Below are 17,472 nucleotides of genomic sequence, written 5' to 3' on the forward strand. Positions count from 1 at the left end.
TGTTGCAACCACCTCCACTGACGAGTCATTGAATCTGCCACATGCTGTATTGATTGATTGATGAAGATTAAGCCACCCAAAAGGTGGCACGGCTTTAGTTCCACATCTTATATGATCAATGCCAGCTTGGCATTCATGGGTTACTATCTTCATTTGTTTTTGGGTTGTTAAGTTGCTTTATTAACAGTCTCAGTTCCACTCATTTTTTAACACATTTATGATAATTTTTTATAAATAAATTGGTAATTTATACAAAACTAAATTTAATTAAAATGGACTCTAATTTTTCAACCACTACTACTGTTGATTAGTCTACATTTATAAATATCATTATTTTTGTTTATTATATAATATGCAGTATGAGTCTTTGAACTAGTGTACCGTATAGTACAACTGTGATTGGTGAACCACATCAATAGTTACAGTATTAATCAATTCACGATGATTCATACATATACACACACAAGCGTAACTCACTTCTCAATGTACATACATTGAGCTTGATAGGTGTGACTGAAGCGGCAGTTTATTGTCCACCGCATACTCATCTTGTGAGCGGTAGCGCAAAAAAAGGATTACAGTGGGCTCAAAAAAAAAGGATTACAACGGGCACAAAAGATATCAAACCACAACGGAGATTTTTTACATAAACAATTTCATCTCTTCGCCAAGGTCTGATTAAGATATTTTGTACCCTCTGTAATCCTTTTTGCGCTACCGCTCACAGGATGAGTATTGGGTCATCAAGAAACTAGCCTCCTCCGGCGGCAACAATCAACCAATGGAAAATATCCATGTGGAGCCGGGACCCCAGCATGTGTGGTGCAGCCGTCGCTCAAGTAGGAGCCAGGGGACAGGAATGGTGTCCTGTTTGGCTGCAGCAGGAGACCTTTATTTGTTGATTTGAAGAACATGCAGCTGAGGCAAGAATCAACGTAGGTGATGATATGGGGTTGTATACATGCGTCATATATACTCTCTCCAGAAAACAAAAACTCCTTTACTATGGGAACGTTAAAGGTGGGCCTAATCATGGAATACAGCGGATACAACTGTATAAGTGTCTCGGGTTTTAAATACCCAATCTATTGTGAGTTATCCCTAAAAGACAAACCGATTTCTGCAAGTGACCAATTAGTAATGCCTACAGTATATCTGGTTATATTTTGTTTAACATTTATTTTACATTTTTCAATTTTTATCGATATTTCAGTGCTCACACATCTCGCTAGCTGACGATATTTGTTAATTGATGAAAGAGGGCGTTGCTGTATGTTAATAAAAGACTACCAAGTGCTCAGAAATGAGTTATTTATTCTGCATTTTATTTTTGAATAGTGTATTCAATCTTGACACATCTATTTGGGGTAATACCCAAGAATGTTCTCCGACCCCTGCTGTAGTGTAACGAAAGTAAACAACAGTTACGTTAATGTGACTTGCATTGTGTTTGTAACGAACGTGACGTTTCCTGCGTTTTATTTACTGCCATGGATGCATTGCATGATATTCTAGCAGCAACAGTGGATAAACTCAAACGATCCTATGTAAATTTTTTCCAATTCATATGACCCAGATGACATAATTTGTGCCCGTGGGCCAGCAGTGGTTTGTAAAGTTGGATACTGTACCGCAAGGCTGAATATGTTATAAACTTTAGCTTGGAAAAGTTGAAGAAGCTATTATGTTAGGATTTAGGCCTGGGGCCTAAATCCTCAGATAAGGGATCCGATTTAGATCGTCGCGACTCGCATTAGTCTGTAGGGTCGACTGCTGGATGTAATGGACTTTGTCTGAAGACGGATTGGAATACCCACATGTTGGTGATTTATAACACGCGAACATACCTCAATGCTGTGGATGTTAGTAAGAGGAAAGCACGCTACTCAAAAAGACTATTCAGAGTCAAAATGCTCTTCTGGGGCGAACTTTTCTTTTATTGACTCGTTATTGGACTACCGAATCGGGCAGCTGAAATGCAAAAGTCAGAGCATAAACTTTTATTATGGCAATATCAATAGATTTGGCAAGAAATGTAAATTTAACTTAAATGTATTATATAATTTGGAGTTCACATCTTTATACATATTCAAACACTCTTCTGTTTCCTCGTGTAGCATCCAAATTGGTGTGCTGAAGCCTCATATGTAAGAAAACAATTCCTTTTAACAAGGATGGCAAAACAACATCAGGTTATTACTAACAAAAATATGTATTGGAAAATTTTATTTTTGAGTACAAAAATTCTATAACATTTGCCTTTATTTAGCACCTCATAGCAATACTGTACACGATTGCCAAGTAGATTCATAACTTATGAATATTCTGTGGATTGTATTGGATCAAACATGTATACAATAATTGTTACATTTATTTTTCACAATGTAATATTTTTATTTTGCAAAGAAGTCTGAAGCTCGTGAGGTTTTCACCGGTTTCTTAGGTTTTGTATATTTTCGTTTTTTCTTTTCGGTAACTTCAACAGATTTTGGCTCGTTTTCAGGTTCCTCTTCTGTTACGATTGACACCCCTGTCACGGATCCGTCAGGGGAATCAAGGACTATGTATATCGTTAAGTCACAGCCACTGCAAATCGTGGTCATGAGAAATGTTTCAACATTCACTGTGAATTCGGAGGGACAGAGAACTGTGTAACACATCGGGCATTCTTCAATAGCCTTGCGAACAACGTAATAGTAGCCATTAGCTGGAGTTTCTATGAATTCGGTACACATTTCCTCGTCCTCAGGCTGATCTTTACCTATTACCAAAGGGCTTAATAGAGATTTATCTATTTGTTTTCGTTTCTTATAAGGCCTAGGCTTCTTTTCAGGCTTACGGGACAAACTTGAATTCTGTAATTTACTATGACCCGTCACCTCAACGTACTCTACTGCTTGCTCAAGTTGCTCAAGATCATAGTTCTGCGATAAGAGAAGATCGACCACTGCATCTTCAGAAGCTCTGCTTCCAAACCCATTTTGATTGATTAATGTTGAGCAAGTTACTTGTCTGGCTACGTTTTTTGCCTCTGGTGGAAGACTTCCACCGCCAATGCTTTGGTTGTCTTTCGAAGATGTTTGTTTAGAAGTTTTAGCAGCTAATTTTGTTTTGGATTTTCCAGCATTAGTATTTTCATTCGTCACTGACTTTGTATGTCCTTTTGATTTAATTTCGGATGACAAGTGTTTCTTGCATTGTATAAGTGCTGGCCCCCATGGCTCCTTATTTTTTAAGCTATCCATACTACCTACATACAATGAAAGTCTTTTGAGCAAGTACATAGGAACAAATGAACTGCTCGAATTGCTAGTGGCCTTATCTGAAAGCCTTGATCTTATGTAATCAAATGGGTCATAACAGTATCGTAATGAATGCGTACACGATTCAATTCCCATAATTGAATTAACAATCAGTAATTGAAAACTTTGACAATTCAAAACTTCACGATTACAATGTGTACATCTGACAGCACCGAAAAATAAATGTTCGCCAAGATGATCGGCTTTGACTGTTTTTTGGCAAAGAAAGCACATAACATCCTTATTGAATGTTTGGATCCATGAGTTTGGCTCCTCTGCGGTTTTCTTAGCTTTTGAATCCGTTGGTTTGTTTTCAGTGTATATAGCTTTTGAATCCGTTGGTTTGTTTTCAGTGTATATAGCTTTTGAATCCGTTGGTTTATTTTCAGTGTATATAGCTTTTGTAAGGAGTGGCTTGGTTGACACTTTTTCCTTTGAACGCAAACGCTTTATTTTAGAATTAACTGATTGGATTTTTGATTGCAAAGATTGTATTTCTGGGTTGGAAAATTCTTTAAGTAAAATCTGCCTTCTTTCATTTTCAAAGTTTTCCTGGGCCAACTTACAAGTGTCAAAGTTAAGTTTCTCAACAGGTGTCTGCAATTCATGACCTAAGAAATACTCTGGCATCTCACTGCTTTTAGAAACAGTGCTGGTATTTCTGACACTCCCCACATGACTAGTTGAGTTTTTATGTAAATACGAGGTATTTTCTAGCACTTGATTTTGCGGTTCAGTTGAACAAAATTGTTGTAGATTCACAGATTGAAAGGGTTTACCTATTTGTTTCTGAACACTTTGGTGTATATCAAGCTCCCTTTGCAAATTTTCTCGAGATAACCGATTAAAGTTCTGTAGATTTGCACTGAGCGTCCAAGCCCAAGATCCTGTATTGTCTAAAGGTGGGCTTTGGTATATAACCTGACTTGCCATCGTGGGAAACTTTGCTGTAATCTGGAAATGAAAAAAGAAACTTATTAGATCAAATATTAAAAAAAATGTACATAAGAATATTCGTGCAATGATTAGAACGCTACTCAATATATACTAATGCATGTTAGTGTTATCCATACTTCATCGAAAGTTAAATTATTGTCAAATCTAATTATGTCAAACATGCAAATGATTTTGTTTATCAAACAATATTTAGAACTGAAGAGTGCACTGTTAGAATTGTGCTGCTCCACTTTGATTTATGTAATTACCTATGTGTAATTAAAGTGTAGTTACAGGATGAGAGGTAGCCTCATGGGGTCACGTCTTACCAGCACGGTCATATAATGCTTAGAACCTATACTGACGGTTCTGGCCTCCACCACTCTCTCATTGAACTTTTTCCAACCGAATACCACTTTTTTTTTAGATGTTAACCCTTAACCTGCGCAAAGGATTTGTGCCTCGTACTTAACTTATTAATGAAGCTTCACTATAATTTGTATAGTTTCCCAAGTTTAAAAAATTATCATATAGAATTCTGTATGAAATTAGAATTTTATAGAATTTCATACAGAATTCTATATGAAAGTGGGAAAGCAGGATTTAAGACTATCCTGAAAATCCTGACATCTACAAGAAGTGGTATATAAAAACCATCACCCCCCTCCCTAGACGCTCATCATCCACACACATATATAAGCTTTAATATACAATTTTTTTATTATGAAAACTGAAAATTATTAGTTAGGAGCAGCCCCCGTAGTGATGTGACATTTGCAAAATACCGTGTAAAGATACAAATCCACAAGGTCCGTGACGAGGATTCGAACCTGCGTCCAGGAGCATCCCAAACACTGCCTTAATCGACTAAGCTACGACAGGGTTAAAAGGTTTGTCTTTACCTTGTAAAGACTTAATCATTTCTATACACGTCAAAACACCAAAAGATTTGAAATTTGGAATTCCACAGCACATTATGTAAACACATATGGCCAATTATTTAACTATTTGTTCCTTTGTCAGAAAATTCTTCACCAAATTAATTGGAAGAGGTCTTCAACAAACTGTAAAAGCGTTTTTATCTGAAACAATGAATCTGCTTTAATAGAAATCACAAAACTATACAGAGTGAGCATTATAAAGCCTAAACCACACACCAGAAATTGTGGTTTAAGTCTTCATATCGTAAACCACGTTACTGTGACTCACCGTCTGCATGTGAACATTTAGGGTTTGTGAAATTTGTATCCATTTTTACCTGATCAATTCAAAAAAAGATTTGAGCAAGATCATTCAGTTCTCATTAATATATCTTTCGTATTTTTGCTCCCTGGAAGTCGCATGTATTGACCAATGGGCCTCCGGCAGTTTCCTCTTATGTTCACGAATCATGTTCACGAAAAAGATAGTTTTCTCTCACTCCTTTCCCCCCTGATACTCCTCAATCTCCACCCCCCGCCCGGACGCTCCTCATCCCTTACAATTGTTACAATCATCAATCATCATCCCCCCATTCCCCCGCCTCCCCGGCACACCATGTTTACTACAACAAATTACATGCTTCAGTAATAACCGCGTACAAACAGGGGCCCTTTGGTCAAATGACCTAAATGCTTGCTAGCTGTAAAACCCAAAAGACCATACAGTCCGATACATATATATTTTTTAGTTATTGAAGATCAGTTACGACATTGTTAAATATTATTGATATTTGTCTTAAAATAGCAAACTAATACCTGAACTCAAAGTCGTGTGTAACAGAACAAAAATCCGGATCGTGCTTCGCACATGGTTGCAAGAGCCAGACTGACAGGTCTGTGGTTATCGTTAATTAGGAGAACGTTCTGTAACTGGACAGTTACGGAAAATATGTACGTTCTTTTGATGACAAGAATTTACAAAGATCAATTTTAATTGATTATTCGTGTTAAATATATATATATCCATGCGAATTTGTTAATATTGTGCGTATTACAGGACCATCACTGTTCAGTTCTTGTGTCTTATGTGAAGCAACGAAACTGAAGTCAAAACCTTGGCTTCAAACTCTTCAACTCGAGCTCAGGCTACCCCTGTCCATGCAGATGCGGACGCCAAAAGCTCATTCAAATTTGTTAATGAGCTGTGAATTCAAAATTTGCATTTTTTCATACACAGATTAAATAAATGGCAAATGCTCGTTAATCCAGGCACCCAACCCTGTATTTAGGAATGGAGAACATTTTACACACGATTCACAACTGATTACATTCGAACTTCTCTCGAGCAGTGCTTCGCTCACACACCTCTATGTTCGAATCACATCTCATTAACGCTTCACCCACGTACTGCAAATACCAATAATTACCAGCAGAACACATAACCCTTGGTCAACCACAAATCTTGAATATACAGAATGTTAAAAATGGATGAATACAACTTTGGAGGTAAGCCGTAACTTGGATCAATATGCCTGGAGGGCTGTGGATTTCGAACTATCAACACGAGGACTTGTGGACACATAACTGTGCTCTTTACGTGAAGCCAATACACACTAATACGACATGAGCATAGATTAGGACATCTAAGAACATTTTTTATTCAAAATTATGTACTGAATTTGACCTACCAGTAATACTGCTTCATTTCAGATTCGTTGCCAGGCCCGAACAGTAATGAATCTTCACCACCTCTGTACAATGTACAGTAACATAACATTTGGATGATATACATCAAGAATACTTGTGTAACTTTTAGGAAATATATTGCAAAAATTCAGTAGTATTTAATAGGATCATATACTAGTTTCCTGTAATTTTGTCAGATTACATGACGTTCCGAGTAGAAGACTAGAGGTGACCCAGAGCAACTCAGCCAGTGTGTCGCTAGCAATGACGAGCATTACAAGCAAAGCAGTTGACGGATGAGCAGCGCAAGGGGAGGAAGGGCAATTGATCGCCTTCTTAAACCCTTGAATGCAAGTAATGGCTTTAGAAGTATTTTTAAATCATTTAATTTCTGTGTAAGGACTTGTGGCTTAGTTGTTTAAGGCGTGTGCTTGGGAGTAGGTTCGAATTCTCTTCGTAACTTTTATTGATACATCACGTTAATGTGACTTATTTGTGCACTAATTGCAGAGTTTGAATTGTCTGAAATCTTGACTAACAAGCCAATAGTTAACTGCCATGTAGCCTTTCAATAATTGTATTAAGCATGTAGGTGTATTAAGCGTATTTGCATGTATACGCGTGAGTACGAATACATGCACTTGACATACTGGTGTATTACGTGTACTTTTCATGACACGTAATACACCAGGACATCGGCGTGTTAGCCTAGGCTTCCCGATGTCAACATACCCAATGGCGAAACTGTCCACCCGTCGTCCAATCTGGTTACTAACCAGAACCAAAGGTACTGAATGTAACTTAGTGTTGCGCACATCAATGACATTACCGTTACATCAAGTTTGTTTTTAATCTTTTTCCTCGTGTCTCTTACACTTCAACTCTGGTACTAGTCAAATAGCAAACCTCAGTATTTCAGCTTCGTTTTCTGTTAAAATCTCCAGATTAAAAACCCACATTTGTTGAGCTGTGCGTGTTTAGTTATGGGTAGAGACCTTTTAGTGTTTCGTATTTTTATTAGAATATGAACCAGTGGGTACAAATTATATTTTTTTTCCAAACGTTAAATTCCCGTAAATCAACGTTAATTGAACATTGAATTAACGTAACTCGTGGATATTGTTTCCCACTGGGTAGTGTATCCAAGCTTTCAAAGTGTTTGCTTGAGTTTTCCTCTCAATTTATTAAATACGTCAACCACGGCAAAAAACTCTTTTTCCTAGTTCTTGCGACATCTAGACGGTGTTTTCGTAATTTATATGTGGTCTCGCAACCCGTTCTCGCACTTGCTTATAGTCAATATTGGCTTATTTAATAAGTGCATGTGTGACATACTAATTGTGAATATTTTAGTTTACCTTGAAAAGCTTCATAGAAAACACCCTCACCTAACCTTCTTGGTGTTTTCTATGAAGCTTTTCAAGGTAAACTAAAATATTCACAATCAATTAGTATGTCACATATGCAAGTATTAAATAAGCCAATATTGACCGTAAGCAAGTGCGAGAACGGGTTGGGTCTCTAGATGTTGCGGATTTAGACAAATTTTCGGTTATTGATTTGTAAATAGTGAGCATATCTCGTCTTTCAATTCTGATACGTTTTGCCTTCAATCTTTCCCATTTTTTATTTCGGGGGAAGGGGGACTTGGCTAGAAAAAACTGGTTGGGCTCCGGTTTGGGGCCTCCGGAACTTCCCAGAGGACTTGGTAGATTTCTGGGTTGGTCAACTTTTGTACCATCGTGGCAGTCGGTTAAGGCAGGCGTCTGGGAATCAGCGGTTCGCGAATTAGTCGCTCCATTGCCCCAAAAAGATTTTCATTGATATATCACGCCATTATATTGTGATTTTATTGCGATATACACGTTCGTATATGTATATCTATGTATAATCTTGATACATATCTGCATTTATTTATGTATATCTTGGTATGTATGCACTCCTAGTTGTGCTTGCGGGGGTTGAGCTTTGGCTCTTTGGTCCTGTCTCTCAAATGTCAATCAACTGGTGTGAAGATTCCTGAGCTTACTGAGCTCTATCATATCTATATTTGAAACTGTATGGAGTCAGCCTCCACCATATCGCTGCTTAATGCATTCCATTTAACTACTTTGACACTAAAAAAATTCTTTCTAATGTCTGTGCCTCATTTGGGTACCAAGTTTCCATCTGTGTCCCCTTGTTCGTGTCCCGCCCGTCTTTGTCCACCTTGTCAATTCCCCTGAGAATTTTGTAGGTGGTTATCATGTCTCCCCCTTACTCTCGTCTTTCAGGGACCGAGTTTCAGCTATTTTAGCCTTTCCTCGTAGCTCATACTTCTCAGTTCTGGGACGAGTCTTGTGGCATACCGCTGAATCTTCTCTTCGTCTTGTTTAATTATTAACTAGGTATGGACTCCAGGCTGAAGCTGCATATTCCAGGATTGGTCGGACATAAGTGGTATACAGGGTCCTGAACGATTCCTTACACAAGTTTCTAAAGGTTGTACTGATGTTGCCAATCTAGCATATGCCGCTGATATTCTTTTGATGTGGTCTTCTGGGGACAGGTTCGGTGTGATATCAACCCCCCAGATATTTTTCTCTATTTGACTCTTGTAGGATTTCACCTCCCAGATAGTACCTTGTGTTCAGCCTTCTGCTCCCTTCGCCTAATTTCATTACACTTTCCTGAGTTGAACTTAAGTAGCCATTTTCTAGACCATTCCTCCAGTTTGTCCAGGTCGTCCTGTAGTCTGTTTACCTTCATCTGTCTTCATTCTTCGCATAATTTTTGCATCATCAGCAAACATTGAGAGGAATGAGTCTATACCCTCTAGAAGATCGTTTACATATATTAGAAACATGATGGGTCCAAGTACAGAGCCCTGTGGGACTCCGCTGGTGACATCTCGCCACTGTGATGTCTCCCTCTCAGTTCTCGTTGTTTCCTGTTGCTCAGATACTCCCTTATCCACTGGAGCACCTTAACTTTTACGCCTGTCTGTTGCTCCAACATTTGCAACAACCTTTTATGCAGTACTGTCAAAGGCTTTCTGACACTCTGAGAAAAGGAAGTTGCCCGCCCTTCTTTCTTGCCTAATTTTTGTTTGGTCATAGAATTCTATTAAACCTGTGAGGCACACTTTACCATCTCTGAACCCATGCTGGTGGTGTTACAAAGCTATTTCCCTCCCAGATGCTCTAAGAGCCTTTTCCTCACGATCTTCTCCATCACCTTGCATGGTATAAAAGTTAGAGAAACTGTGTATATGTACGCATGTATCTCTTCTTTCTCCCTATGTACATATGTATACACATGTGTATGAGTGTATATGCATATATATTGTGTACATGCATGTATGCTTGGAAGTTCAGCCAAGTCTTGGTCTTGGCTGAAGTCTTGGAAATTAAGCACTTAATACTAATTTAACCTCACTTCATCGGTTCTATCCCAACCCTGGTCATGGACGGGCGCGTCTTTGAGCGCCCTGGAAGGTTGTGAACTTGTGATCACCTGCTGGGCAAACAGGTGCTATGTCCGCAGTCTTGAGTGAGGATGACAGACGACTCTAGGCCTTTCCAGGCCAAGGAAAAAAAATAGAATATAAACAGATGGGTAAGAAGCGAGAGTAGCCTCAAACTACCAAACCATTAGTAATGACTGACGCTAGACAGGACCAGGGTCTTTAATTATTGTTTTAATATCAACAGGAAAACCTCACCAGACAGACGCTACAGGACCACACACGGCAAGACTGATGATAGTTTAAAGGAAGGAAGTGACCATTTCTTCTTTTGGCTTGTTTGCGCTTTCATCAGAAGTTGAAGTGACCAGTTCAATTGGCCAAGGAATTTGGTGAATTCGAACATTGTTTAAAGAGGGTGTTCACCGGCCTTACGTAGGTTGGGACGGACAAGGCATTGGAACACTTAACGTCAGGTCGGTTTAAGAAAGTTGTTGGTTACTCCTGAAATGGGAAAAAGTCACACAAGGGTTGTTAAGTATCCAACTTATTTAGACCCGAAGTACCTTTATCGCAACAATTGAAGTGGCCAAAGAGGAATATTATAAGTGGTGGGAAAAAGTAAGGTAGCTGCCCTGTTGAAGAGTGACATTCCAGATACTTTTTGTGCGGGGACTTCGCTACAGGAGTGACTAAATATATTGAACCCATATTATATATGAAGTGTTCTCGTTGGGGGCATATGACTCTGAAATGCCAATTTGACTCGAGATGCCGGCACTGCGGTAAGAAGCAAGATTCCTGAGTGTAGAATGAAGATTGGGGGGGAAAGGAAAGCTCTTGCCATCTTGTTGCAATTGTCGAAGTTACCCAAAATGCTGGTTCCTCTTTCCCATGAAGCCCTATCTGAAATGTTAACAGCAGGCTCCTACAAGCAGGATGGACGAATCTCCAAAGAGCGACGATTGTTCGTTGGGAATAAGGTAGAAACAGTGGCGAGAACTGTAGCCCCCTGTGACCAACGTTTGGGAGAAAGGCGTCGATTAAGGCTAGCCTAGAGGCAGTAGGAAATAAAGCTGAAAAAGTGTGTTCTTGTGGTGGTGAGGTGCAGAACAATGTCGTGAAGATGAACACTATGATGACACTATGAACACATTGACTTGAGAATGGTCCAGGACGGACCGAAACGTCGTCGTCCCTTCACCTTCTAGTGTGTGTGGTCTGGTCAACATACTTTAGCCACGTTATTGTGACTCATCGCCTGTATAGTGGATATACATTATACTCTTAAAGATGATGTTGACGTGGAATGATAGAGGTATTCTTAGGCCGATCACTTTGCCCCAAGAGCAAGATAATTGCAATATATTTTGTACTATGGGATGATTATTGAATTAAGACACATTTGTCTATTGTATGGAATTGTGAGCCCCTTGAGGGACAAGTAGATGAGGGCAGAAATAGTCTTAGCTACTCCATCTTTTTAGAATGTATTTCATCTGAGTAAACTTGCTTGAACCTAACCTTCCGAGGATACCTGCTCTACTTGTACCTGAACCTCGACGCCTCTTGTCACCCTCCCTTGCTCTCCGCCCCAGGAGAGTAAGGATTGATTGATTGATTAAGATTAAGCCACCCAAGAGGTGGCACGGGCATGAATAGCCCGTAAAGAGCAAGGGATACCTACCTACCCTAATTGGCGCCTATTTTCCTCTCTATATCCCTATTATACATTAAGACGAGTGCCCTTCTTTCATCCTTCCCACAATCTCCTCCCCCTACCCCTCGTTCTCCCACTCGCCCCCCCCCTTTTTTTTTTTGCAGGCCTATCCTACGGAAACTGGTGGTTGAGAAGGAAAGGGCCATCAAGGAGGCCTTTTTCTAGACATGTTTGTAAACTGTTGAAATCTAAAACATTAAGCCTGAATGGTCCCCAGGACTATATGCAACTGAAAACTCACACCCCAGAAGTGACTCGAACCCATACTGCCAGGAGCACTCTGCTGGCGTACAGGATCCCTTAACCGCTCGACCAACACGACTTAACCTCTTCTTCTAACCTTTATGCGATGTGAAATGAGTTGCAATTTAAGTAATTTCCTGTTTAAGACGTGTGCTTCATATAGCACTATACATGACGTTTTTGATTCAGCTTCTTGAGATGATTTCGGGGCTTTAGTGTCCCCGCGGCCCGGTCCTCGACCAGGCCTCCACCCCCCAGGAAGCAGCCCGTGACAGCTGACTAACACCCAGGTACCTATTTTACTGCTAGGTAACAGGGGCATAGGGTGAAAAAAACTCTGCCCATTGTTTCTCGCCGGCGCCTGGGATCGAACCCAGGACCACAAGTCTTTTGGTAGTGTAAACCACCTAAAAACTCTAAAAGCCTAACTTGCAACTACCTGGCTTTTAGGAATCGGTATATCTACTGTACCCACATCAGGGGGACGGGTAAATTGTGATATTTTGAAGGAAAATCACTTAACTATTCACTAATAGGGAAGTGAAGTGTCATAAGTCCACTACGGGCTCACCATAGCCCGTGCTACTTGGAACTTTTGTTCAGGGTACTGCAGCTGAGCCGGTCGGCCGAGCGGACAGCACGCTGGACTTGTGATCCTGTGGTCCCGGGTTCGATCCCAGGCGCCGGCGAGAAACAATGGGCAGAGTTTTTTTCACCCTATGCCCCTGTTACCTAGCAGTAAAATAGGTACCTGGGTGTTAGTCAGCTGTCACGGGCTGCTTCCTGGGGGTGGAGGCCTGGTCGAGGACCGGGCCGCGGGGACACTAAAAGCCCCGAAATCATCTCAAGATAACCTCAAGAAGCTGAATCTAAAACGTCATGTATAGTGCTATATGAAGCACACGTCTTAAACAGGAAACTACTTAAATTGCAACTCATTTCACATCGCATAAAGGTTAGAAGAAGAGGTTAAGTCGTGTTGGTCGAGCTGTTAAGGGATCCTGTACGCCAGCAGAGTGCTCCTGGCAGTATGGGTTCGAGTCACTTCTGGGGTGTGAGTTTTCAGTTGCATATAGTCCTGGGGACCATTCAGGCTTAATGTTTCAGATTTCAACAGTTTACAAACATCAGTCTAGAAAAAAAAAGCCTCCTTGATTTCCCTTTACTACTTAACCACCAGTTTCCGTAGGATAGACCTGTTGATCACTCTTCTTGCCTGGTCCTACTAGCCGCCACTGGATTTAAGTTGCTGTTGAGTACTGCAAATGGTAGGCCTACGAGATTCTGTTTTTTGATCTGGAGAACCTCCATAAATGATTATACAGTTTCTACTGCGATTGTTCCTGACGAGTTGTGTTCCATCGCTGTGTTCTGTTCTACAAAACTACTTCCTGTTATTAATTGGTCGTTTTCCATCTGTAATCAAAATATCTTGACCTTGAAAATCCAACAAGTTTGCCATTAACTCGGTTAGATGGCCTGATAGCTTACCTTTCATTCACTTAGGGAAGGGAAGATTGCAACGATAGTTCAGTATGGCTAAACCACCATATACAAGAGCGTCATAATCGATTCATACAAAAAAATTTAGAGTTGTCGATAACGAATGAACCACCGACACTCTCCCGACGAATGTCAAGCGGGTACTGAGGCGCCCTAGGTGGACGTGAGCCTTATATACCGGCGCCCGCACGCCCTCTTTTTCCCCTCGCCGCACCAAGCTAGTCTCTCCCGCGCCAGCCAATCGGCGCGCTGGCTACGGGTCTCCCAAAAAATCCTGCCTTCCCATTGGCTACCCCGCCCGCTGTGGTGGAAGGGAAACTCATTTGATTAATGAGCAGTGTTGAAACCTGGGTAAATAATAATTTTGTTACTGTGGGAAGGGTTATACATCCAGCTGCAGCAGTTTATCCTCTCGTGGGGAAGATGATATTGATTTATCCGTAGCTGTTCGCTGTGTTTTTTTTTAGCTTGAAGCTAAATAAAACCTCAGGTTACAATATAGACTTGTTCCTATAACATATAGCACGGTACGCCAGCTGTTAACACTGTAGCCTCAACTGCGCAGTTTTTATTACAGCATGAATTTTGTCAAAATCGTCGCGCCACAGCATACCATAATATAAATCATTGTGGAATACAGAAGCATTTTGTAACAGTGTAACATATATAATAGTGCAACATGGAATAAGTTATTTGTGTTGACCACAGTATGGTATAATAGAATATATTTTTTACCCACAACACACCCTAACCAGGCTTAAAGCATATAATTTATAAGATAAAAAGATCCTACTGAATCGCACTAATACAGTATGTCCCACTACGTTCTGTATTTACAGTACATCTGTCATACAGCTTTAAAAGTAACGCGCTTTGGTTTCATTTAACCAGAGCATTTCGCCCATATCGCAGCTGCTCGCTGTGGGGCGGCGATCGATAAATCGATCGCCCTGTCCACACCGCTCTGGACGTAATCTCGGCTGAGCTGTTGTTACACTTGCCCAATTGAATCAACCTTTACTTGTTAGTGGGAGATGGATCCGTCGTAAATAACCATGATAAATTGGAGATGATGTATCTGTTGATGTGTGTATATATGATGTAAGATAGCTAGGTTGAAGAGGTTATAACTAAGTGGCCACTATAGGCAGGTGCTTGTCGGCAAAGGTGAGGGTTCAGGTTGGTGTTGACAACTGTGTGTGCCGCACAATGCCATTCGTTCTGCTCTTGCTCCCACTCAGACGATTAGATCGCAAGATCTGTCCCAATCTCTAACATCTTGCTATACACCCTGTGTTTATCCTAACCCCCCTTCCCCCCCACCATACCCGGCACGCATGCGCAGACACCCACATGCGCATACACCCACATAGCTGGCTTCCACTGGCTAATATCTCTGTAGTGGGCGCGACCGGGAGTCGGGGAGAGGCTTGTCTCCCACCTCCCTCCCGTCGCCACCTACTGCCATCTCTCCCACCTATCATATCGCACCTCATCTCCCCCTACTTCGCCTCCCCCCACATACGTGTCCCTTCACTTATCCCCGCCCCCATCACCTACTTATCCTTCTCTCCCCCTTCCCCACCCACCCCGTTTGACCAGATCACCAATCACAACTTGTCATGGCTTAGCTACCAAACATATCGTGTCAGCAAGGCGGACAGTCCGCCTGCTATCTTTCACTATATTCCCCATTTCTACAGCTTTTCCTTCGCCTGTACCTCTCCATCTTTAGGAGAGACCGGGCTACGGAACCACCACCTTGAGGTAACCGCCACGTGTGCTTGTCAGTCACATTGCGCGCGCATCCCCTGAGAACCAAAACCTGTACTATACCTGTTGGTTTCCTGCTGCTGTTATTTTTTTTCATATATAAGATAAATGTCAAGTTACTGGAGCAGTATTGACCAGTCGTGATGATGATGCTACTTTATATAGAAGTTATAGGGACTATATGACCTCTGGGACAGCTTTCTTTGCCACATCTAGACGTAATTTTCATTTGTTGCGTCGTCTTTATCTGGTGCTCAATGAGTAGGCATCCGAAAAAGATTTTGAGAGTAGTTAAGTGCTACTAGACAAGCACGTGGTGAGTACCGCTGTCCGTTAAATTCCGGTTAAAATTTTAAATTCAAAATTTGAATCCTTAAACAAATTAAAACATTCATAATCTGTTAGAAGCGGGAGACTATTCTGGTGCATAAACTAATACAATATTTACATTATGATGGCTGCTATATGCTTGCAAGAATAGACTTTCGACGCTGCCTCGAAGAATGGTTTGGTGGTGGTTTAAGACCGTTAACCCTGGTTTGGCGGTGGTTTAAGGCCTGTCAACCCTGGTTTTGCGGTGGTTTAAGGCCTGTCAACCCTGGTTTGACGGTGGTTTAAGACCGTCAACCCTGGTTTGGCGGTGGTTTAAGGCCTGTCAACCCTGGTTTGGCGGTGGTTTAAGGCCTGTCAACCCTGGTTTGGCGGTGGTTTAAGACCTGTCAACCCTGGTTTGGCGGTGGTTTAAGGCCTGTCAACCCTGGTTTGGCGGTGGTTTAAGACCGTCAACCCTGGTTTGACGGTGGTTTAAGGCCTGTCAACCCTGGTTTGACGGTGGTTTAAGGCCTGTCAACCCTGGTTTGACGGTGGTTTAAGACCGTCAACCCTGGTTTGACGGTGGTTTAAGACCGTCAACCCTGGTTTGACGGTGGTTTAAGACCTGTCAACCCTAGTTTGGCGGTGGTTTAAGACCTGTCAACCTAAAACCGTGTGCGGCCATCTTGGATGCAACATGGCAGAGGACGACCCTAGTCTGGTTCATGATGATTCGCAACCTTGCAATATTCATCCTCTTGCAACGAGTAAAAACTAGTGAGTTGCAAAGTGAGCTCAAAATCAAAATAGATTGGACAAGTATCAAAATGGTAGGTATAGAGATATCAAAAAGGATCGTTCACCGGAGTAGAGAGAGAGAGTGAAAGAGAGTGTAAACAAAGATCAAGATCTAAATAATAGATGACGTAAGTAAACATGGTAAGAAAGGGGAAAACTAAAAAAATAGACAGTACAACAATCAAATAGAAAGTAAATATATGTGTTAAATAATAATATTAGTAAAAGGAGTGAATAAAATGATAAAGTTAACTAACGTGAATGCAGAATCCAGAGACGTCACTCCGTTCGCTTCACGGGATAAACATCAACAACAAACGAATGATTTCTCCAGCAGGACCTTCCTCACACACACGTCCACCGGCTTCAAGAGCTCCGGAGTGACTAAGCGCTTGTGATTCGCTTGCTCGTGACCTATATATATATATATACCCCCTAGCACTACCTCCGGTGTCATCACGCCCCGCTCCTGTGCCAGGTAAGTCCACTACGGGGTCACCTTAGCCCGTGCTACTTGCCCCGCTCCTGTGTCAGATGAGTTACGGGCTCACCATAGCCCGTGCTACTTGCCCCGCTCCTGTGCCAGGTAAGTTCACTACGGGCTCACCATAGCCCGTGCTACTTGCCCGCTCCTGTGCCAGGTAAGTCCACTACGGGCTCACCATAGCCCGTGCTACTTGCCCCGCTCCTGTGCCAGGTAAGTCCACTACGGGCTCACCATAGCCCGTGCTACTTGCCCCGCTCCTGTGCCAGGTAAGTCAAGTTAGGGGCTCACCATAGCCCGTGCTACTTGGAGCTTGTTCCGAGTAGCTGAATCTATAACAACAACAACAA

The 17,472-nt window shown here is 41.5% G+C and overlaps 1 protein-coding gene and 1 long non-coding RNA gene across 4 annotated transcripts; one reads left to right on the top strand and one right to left on the bottom strand.

Annotated features, from left to right (window-relative positions):
- Positions 1-2,211: 2,211 nt before the first annotated feature.
- On the bottom strand, positions 2,212-17,001 carry LOC123771050 (uncharacterized). 3 transcript variants are annotated; one of them, XM_069309600.1, is made up of 2 exons: positions 16,896-17,001; positions 2,212-4,256 (listed from the first exon to the last, which is right to left on the bottom strand). In XM_069309600.1, the coding sequence occupies exon 2, from the start codon at positions 4,233-4,235 to the stop codon at positions 2,394-2,396; it is 1,842 nt and encodes a 613-aa protein (XP_069165701.1). In that variant the 5' UTR covers positions 4,236-4,256; positions 16,896-17,001; the 3' UTR covers positions 2,212-2,393. The 3 variants fall into 3 exon arrangements, with proteins under 3 accessions (XP_069165701.1, XP_045619286.2, XP_045619285.2); XM_045763330.2 differs by lacking the exon at positions 16,896-17,001 and adding an exon at positions 13,744-13,883; XM_045763329.2 differs by lacking the exon at positions 16,896-17,001 and adding an exon at positions 5,975-6,067.
- LOC138354966 (uncharacterized) lies at positions 7,048-11,812 on the top strand. The gene is made up of 2 exons (XR_011223772.1): positions 7,048-7,198; positions 10,537-11,812. It is a non-coding gene; the product is annotated as an uncharacterized lncRNA (long non-coding RNA).
- Positions 17,002-17,472: the final 471 nt, after the last annotated feature.

This window comes from Procambarus clarkii, chromosome 65, assembly GCF_040958095.1.
Source record: "Procambarus clarkii isolate CNS0578487 chromosome 65, FALCON_Pclarkii_2.0, whole genome shotgun sequence".
NCBI lineage: Eukaryota > Metazoa > Arthropoda > Malacostraca > Decapoda > Cambaridae > Procambarus > Procambarus clarkii.

Excerpts from the sequence above, each read along its gene's own strand:
- LOC123771050 (XM_069309600.1), bottom strand. The coding sequence starts at position 4,235 with ATGGCAAGTCAGGTTATATACCAAAGCCCACCTTTAGACAATACAGGA.